The sequence below is a fragment of the Haliaeetus leucocephalus genome, unplaced genomic scaffold (assembly GCF_000737465.1).
Source record: "Haliaeetus leucocephalus isolate CR32 unplaced genomic scaffold, Haliaeetus_leucocephalus-4.0 Scaffold915, whole genome shotgun sequence".
NCBI classification, from domain to species: Eukaryota; Metazoa; Chordata; class Aves; order Accipitriformes; family Accipitridae; genus Haliaeetus; species Haliaeetus leucocephalus.
This window is the reverse complement of record NW_010973351.1, coordinates 4624804-4632208: the sequence shown is the minus strand read 5'-3', so window position 1 is coordinate 4632208 and position 7405 is coordinate 4624804. Positions and strand designations below refer to the sequence as shown.

The 7405-nt window shown below is 39.6% G+C and overlaps 1 protein-coding gene across 1 annotated transcript in view; it reads right to left on the bottom strand.

Moving 5' to 3' along the window:
* Positions 1-625: 625 nt before the first annotated feature.
* The window catches only part of FRRS1L (ferric-chelate reductase 1-like), a 7126-nt gene continuing 346 nt past the window's right edge, over positions 626-7405 (bottom strand). Inside the window, exons 2-5 of the mRNA XM_010583596.1 lie at positions 5866-5950; positions 5245-5383; positions 1779-2025; positions 626-1310 (exon numbers count right to left, since the gene is read on the bottom strand). Of these exons, the coding sequence (XP_010581898.1) occupies positions 1138-1310; positions 1779-2025; positions 5245-5383; positions 5866-5950 (644 nt within the window). The 3' untranslated portion in view covers positions 626-1137. The remainder of the gene's footprint in view (positions 1311-1778; positions 2026-5244; positions 5384-5865; positions 5951-7405) is intronic.

Below are 7405 nucleotides of genomic sequence, written 5' to 3'. Positions count from 1 at the left end.
GCTCATCTTTTTCCACAGTAACTACATTTTAGCAGTGGTTTGATGAAACTAAAGATACTGCTCTGCTTATTGATCCCTATCTTTCCTTACAAATAATCTCAATTATATTTCCATGTCTTTGTAAGTTAACACCAGCTGCCCATATTCACCTTTAACATGAACAGGATATACAGGCATACAACACAGAAAAACAGACTACTTCATACTACTACACAACTGCTTAAAAATGTATTTACATGTCACCAAAATTACTGGTTTTTTCATAAAAAGAGAAGAATTGATTTAATCTATTGGGAGGACGTCCTATGGCTTGTTGGAACTTCTATATTCTGTATGTTTTACGCTTGTTTTTCCTATGTATGGAGAATTTACATTACTGTATTCTCCCCTCCCCTTGTTTAAATAACTTGATATCTCACTCATAAAAGAAATAGCCATTTCTTTCAAGAAGGTTGTTGAAACTCTACTATTATAAAGAAAGACATTCATCACCTCTTTTCCATTGAAAAAAAACCAAACAACCGACATTAATGCTTGATTATGCAAGTTTAGTTTTGGAAAGTACCAGAGCAAGTAAACCTTGAGAAATATAAAAAAAAAATAATTAGGGAGAACTGTCCATTACTGAAGGGCAGGTTTTATACTGCTGTGTCGGTATCCGGATCTTAAGTTCAGAAACTGCACTTGGAGTTGTGCTGTCTGCTCCAGAAGTACCAAACAGCATTATAATGTTTTCCCAAATTTGCTTTTTGGGAGCAATTTGGAAGGCAATTTTGTTATTTGATAAGGTGTCCATCACTAAATTCGCCTAAACACACATACTGACAGACACCCCTCCCAAACACACACACACGCACACACATTGATTTTACAAAAGTCTCCTTTTCTTTAAGCAAGTAGTCACAACACTGAAAATATTCTCCTATGTGTTCAGTGATTATTCTTAAATGATTTGTCACCACTCTACCACTCAAAGGAGATGGTTATTTCATTCTCCTGAGAAGCTAACTATGTTCAAAAGCAGCTAGATGAGGATGGTGGTGTGATATAAATTCCAATAGAAAAACGCATCGTCCATCCATATAGCCGTCCATCCTGAGAAACTTCCACTGACAAATTCTTGCTATCTTCCATCGGTCATGGGGTTCCCATCAATAAATAGAAGGTCAGTGCAACAATGAGGAGTAAGCAGAATGGAGAAGAGAAGGTTTGATAGGCAGCCGATGGCATGAAAATATCTTCATACTTGTAAATACTGACAACACGCTCTGATACGGGTGGTGAGTCTATATCATGACGAGTTATAGAACCTTTAACAGGTAAGGGCAGAAAGAAATAACGTCAGATGCATTTTTTTCTATAAGTCTACCAAAGAAACAGGTAGACAGCTGAGTAATTTTCAAACCTACAGGAGCATGTAATATTACACTGTCAGTGAGTAAGGTGATTTCTCTGCTTTCTGAAATTAAACTTCCAAATAAGAAAAATGAAATTCAAGTAAACAATAAACATCCTTCAAAGGAAATCAGAACTTCTAGTTATGAAGTTCTTCTAAATTCAGCTTTGGGGAGTGGGAGTAAAAACGATGTAGCTGAGAAAACAAGACATACAGGACTCTGTTATTTAGCTTGTCTTCCTTTTTATCTGTTTTTAAGCCTCACACTGACAGAATTTTAGTTCATTAGAAAAAAAGGGGGCTCTAGTAAGACTAATGTAATTGAAAGACATTTATCCATTTTGGCACCTCAGTTCTGTCAGTAACACAGAAATCAACTTACCCTGAATTGCTGGACCCCAAGCAAACAGATAGTACCAACTCAAGTGCAGATCTACGATGGTTTCCTCTCGGGGAACATATACAGGACGCTTGAATCGACATGTTACACGATTGTTTTCAAAAACCCCTTCTTCATCTCTAGCAGGATTTCTCTGGATTTCTTTAGCCCACTGACCGACATTATAGAAGTGCTGTATTCGGACTCTTCCGTTATCATCATGAACACAAGCCATGACATCATCTCCTCCCTACACCGTAAAAGCATATTGGTAGAAGAAAAACAAAAGTGTCACAAAGCATTTCCTCATTTAGGTATATAATTTTAATTATTAAAAACTAATCAAGACCTCAGGCTCTCATTCCTTCTTTCAAAGTTATATATACACAAATATTTGTTCCCCTAACCATGTGTCTTCAATCAGATTGAAAAGCACAAAGTGGATAGTAATATTTACTTACCCTTACTAACTCTGAATTCCCTTTTGGATCTTTCCAAGAGTTATTTTACCTAACAGATATAACATATTTGTAAGACATGATATCACCCTGACATCACATAATTAATTGATCAGTGGAAGGCTGTTTTCTTTTGTAATTTGTGAAGTTCTGGGACACTGCTTCATAAAAACTGGCAGTCTTGAATCCCTGATGTGTACAAAACCCACTGCATCAAATCATGGACAGAAAACCAATATAATTTAGTAAAATAGAGGAGATGAATCTACTAAATACGGGAAAATAATAGCATAAATTGCAGTCTGTCTTTTCTATCTCTTCTCACGTTCACTTAAGGGAACACCACTTCTTGTATCTCTTAAGAGAAAATTAAAACTGTTCAGCGTGTAGTAAGAGAATACAGAACACCGTAAGATACAAGGAAAAAAAGTAATCAGTATGTGCTGCTTCACACAGCATAAACAGCTGCCAAGCATTCCAATCAAGCAAAGAAACAACGGACAGAAGGAAGTGTGAGACAACTGCTTGTAGAGGTCATTTGTAGAAATATTAAAGCAGGTGCTAGAACTATTCCTCCAGGTCACTGCCAAAGTGGTAGAGCACTGCATCACTCAGGGATTAGCATTAATTTTAGGAGTACTATCTCATAGAAGCTTTAGTATCAAGAACCATTAAAATGCTGTGCAAATTGGATGAATGGCATTTTACTGAACACCACTGCCACAGGTGGTATGAAACACAGAGCCATATTAAATACAGGCCCCACTTCTCCAATACTAATCTTTCTGATATGTCGTGCTGATGATAGACGTGATGCTTGCTAGCACGATCATCTCTCAGTTCTTTATTATAGGGAAAGGAGAGAAAAAGGGTGCATTTCAGCTCTCCAGGAACATTGCTATGTGGATTTGTAAAAGATGTGCCAGAAGTGTGGGAAAAAGGGGACAACTAGGTAAAAACACATGCTTGAACAGTTTCTGCACCTCGGTGCTGCTGCAGGCAACCTTTCCAGCTTCTGTCTTGAGCCTATCCTTGCTCTCCATGACTTATTTTCCAAGTTTAACTTTTATACATCTGAGCACAAATCCCTCATTCTTAAGTACAAAGAGGCAAAAATAAAGCTGTTTTCTCATAGAAAAAAATTAAAAGGAAAGAAAAAAAGCATTCTGAATCTCAATTAACAGAATGACATTACCAAATCCTGCCTAGGCACAAAAGCCTGCAAGTGGAAAAGCATGTTATTCGAGACAAAGAAATAGGTCACAGGAGTTAAAAAAAAAAATCTATTGAGGACACAAAATAGTTTTTTTTCTCCTGAACTTCTGTAGCTATCCAGGCCACACCATTTTGATTAGGGCCTCCAAAGCACAGCCCGCTTCTCACAGCTAAGCTGTTTTGACCTGGAGCCATTTTACCGTTAGAGCCTGCACATCCCAGGACACCAAAACATCTTGGAAGTTAAGAAAAAGGATGAAGTCAGCAGGAGAACAAGAGAGGAAGACAGATGCTAGCTGGTTTAGTCCAGCTGACTGATGGGCATTAGATCACCTACACAGCAAATTTGGAAGCGAATCCTTTTACTTTACACTTACTTTATTCTTCTTACCAGAAGCTGAGACTTAACATGCTGCTTGGTGTGCCTGGGATGAAAGGTAACGCCTGGTTTCCAAGTGGCTGATGAATTGCAGGCAGTGGGACCCTGGGACCTACTGCCAGTATATCAGAGTTACAAACTGGTACCATGATCTTTGATAGCTTGGGGCCAAATACTTAAATGGTGCTGATCTGCTTTGAAAATCCCGCTGAGTACATGCATTTCTAGGCATCTAAACTCTGCCCAAAATCTGGCTGTAAAACTGTTCCTCACAACATTAAAAAGATGAACTGTTTCTTGTGATGTGAGCTGTTCTTTAGGACACAAAGGCTTCTACCTTTATTGTGTTTATTTACAGTGTCATATTAAAACATATATAGTAATGACTGAAAAGCACCTGCCCTCACATTTTCTTTCTATTTCTCATTTTGGGTCTGATAAAAACATTGTTGGGTCAGTGTGAGTCTTTCTGTTCATTTTTGTGGGTCCTAGCCCAGGACATCTAAATTCTGTATTTTTTTTCAGGCTACTGCTTACAGCTGTACAAGAAAGAGTCCTGTCCTCTGGCTTGTGATTAGGACATAGGCTCAGTATTGTTTTATATACTCAGGCGTGTTTCTGTATACGAATACCTACATTATGAACTGCATTTTAATCCTAAACATTTTATCAAGGACCACAGACAAAACATCTTTGCATAAAAGTCGTCTATTGCTCAGGTTTTTTTAAACTTCGCAGAGTACATGCTCCTGTTTTGCTTATTGAAACACAATGAAAAGTGAAGCTTTTGAATGAGAAAGTAAGTACAGGGATAAGCATTAAACCAAACCCAATAAAATCCAGGAGAGAGAGAAGAAGAAATTTTAACAATACTGCTTGCTAGAGTATGTATGTTTAAAATAGCAGGAGTCATTTTGTCACACATTTGTGGCTTCCCTGGAACAGCACACGAGTATGAAAGAAACAAAAAGATTTCCAAAGTTTAACCATGAAAGACATATTTATATCACTGAAAGTCAGCTGATTTACTGAAGAATAAAATTATTTGCTATTTAGTTTCTGATGTGCCTTTTGGCCAAGTAACACTGACATAAAGCACAACAGGACATTTCCATGTGAATTGGCTTATCCCTGAGGGCAAAAAGCTGGTAACGTTCAGACATTCAGAGCTGAACCAAAATACTGTTTTAATGCTCAGAGAGGAAGGGAAAGGACTTGTTAGGAAGGATGAGGCAGTTTTTCTGGGAGGCAGCGGGCCTGGCTTCTGCCTCCAAGGTGGCTACCGAATGGTGCTGTGTTTTCAGCAAGTCAGTTTCTCCTTATATGCTCTGTTTCTGACAGAACAAATATAAACGATTCATATCCTAGCCTGTAAAAGTGTGCATACTGTCAACATGAGGAACTGTACATGTCTTACCATTTTCTTGTCTGAGGAGAATCCCACTGCCACCCAGCCATCAGTATCGGCACTCAACTCAAATTCAACATCGGCTCCTATTCTACGGTAACTTAGAAAGTAGTCACAAGTCTCTGCATTGCATCCAGGTTTACCGTACCTAAATGGAATTGGAATACATGTAACTTTTCCTCACAATTTCCTGCTATGGAACTTCATTACGTTTCTGCAAGAAAAAAACTAAAAGAACGCATTTTGGTATAATGGCAGTAAAACATAATATAATATGCTATACACAAAGTACCACTAATTAAGTGTTAGCAATTATTACTCTTTCAGTGTAAGAATGTATAGCATTTAAACAGTACGGCAAGCAATTAATTACACACAGTGTTACTCTCTTGACCTTCCTAGCCCTGCTTTTGTAAAAGTGCTTCATGAAAATACAAGAATCATGAAATAGCTGTAGGTCCAGAACTATGATGTATATCCTTAAATAATCTAGTTTCCTCAAATAGTATAGTCCATAACTACAAAGTATGTTCTTAAATAATGAACATTTATTACAATGAATATAGTCTCCAATATAATCAGTCAGCATTTGCAAACATAAAGGTATCTGTGCTCTTATCTCAGACTGACCTGAAGCATCCCTTGGTTTTTCCACAGTCATCCACTCTTATTTTTGCGAATGGATCCACAGGAGGAGCAGTAGGGAAAGGGTAACCTGTATGATCAGAATAAATCATTACTAAGTAAAATACAAGGAATAAAAAGCAGTAATACTAAAGAGAAAGGGTTCCAATAGCATTTACTTTGTCTGCTGATAACCGAGCTGTTCAGATGAGGGACTACTTTGTCACGTACACAATCCCTTGCTCAGATGGTCCTGGATCCAGATATCAAAGTAACACCGATAACTGAAAACAAAAATTTTCTCAGGTTTCCTACATTTGTCAAGAAGGGAGAAGGATGCCAGTGGATGGCTTTGCTACACCGAGGGCAAAAGTTAACTTAAGGCAGCAGGAACACGGAGTAGTGCAGTCAACTAACAATCAGGGATCTCCGCTCACTGCACTCTTTGTGCGCATTCTTAGTCCCCTCAGGAAGTCCGTAAGGGAACTAAATCTGACTCCTTCGCCATAAATGACAGTATTAAGTATAAATGCAGGGCACCAGGTTCAGAGCTGTAGGAGTGGATACCGAAAGGCCCTTATAATACACCCTCCATTAAGAAGTAAAATAAAACACACATGGCAATAAAAGGTAAGAGAGTATCAAAACAGGGCATTGCCTGCAGGCATGACCTGCAATCACTTGTGAAGGAAGACCCAGAAGAGCCAGACAATGAAAGTCATGATTCCGAGCAATCCCCTGTCTGCTGTACAATAGTACACCGAAGAGAAAGTGCGAGCATTTGCAAACAGACCTTTTCTGTCTCGGCTTGTAGAAGTTTGTGTCTGTTGCCTGACCACAGGTATTTTAATAGGATGTTCTTTTACTTAGCCAACTGAAACGCAAAGTGCTAGTTGTGAAACTAGGAAGTCCTCTGAGAGTGTTTCATTGAGTAGGAAACAAACACTCCAGCTAGTTACAGCATCTGCAAACAGACATTTAACCTACACAGCTTTAGCATTTGGGAGCCCCAATTTGCTTCCCCCAGTTTCTGACAATGCCAACAGAGAGAGAAAGTATGCTGTAAACTGCAAATTACAGCCCCCATTGACCGTATCGGGGGCCTGGGTAAATTACCCGGCATGAACGTATTTAGTTGGCAAAATTCACAGCAGCCTGTGGCAGAGCATCACTGAAAGAGTGTTGCGGGACATCCCATCTTCTCACTTCTTCCTTTTTTTTTTTGACTGCATCAAACAACCGGTCGTCAATGCAGCCTAGCCACAAAATTGGAGTTCTAACATTCTGCCGTTCATAGATTCAAAAAAAACCCCAAACGAACCCACCCCAAACCCCACGACCGCTACGTTTCTCACCACTCAGGACATCACACGGCATTTCCACCCCCCCCCCCCAAACCCAGCACTCCTTTTAACTCAGCACCCCGGCAAGCTTTTCCCCAGCGGCTTTGCACCATCGCAAGGCGACCCACCGCCCGCCGGGACGAAGCCCGGACCCCCGGAGCCCTCCCGGCCGCCCCCCCAGGCTCCGCCTCTGCCTCCCGGCG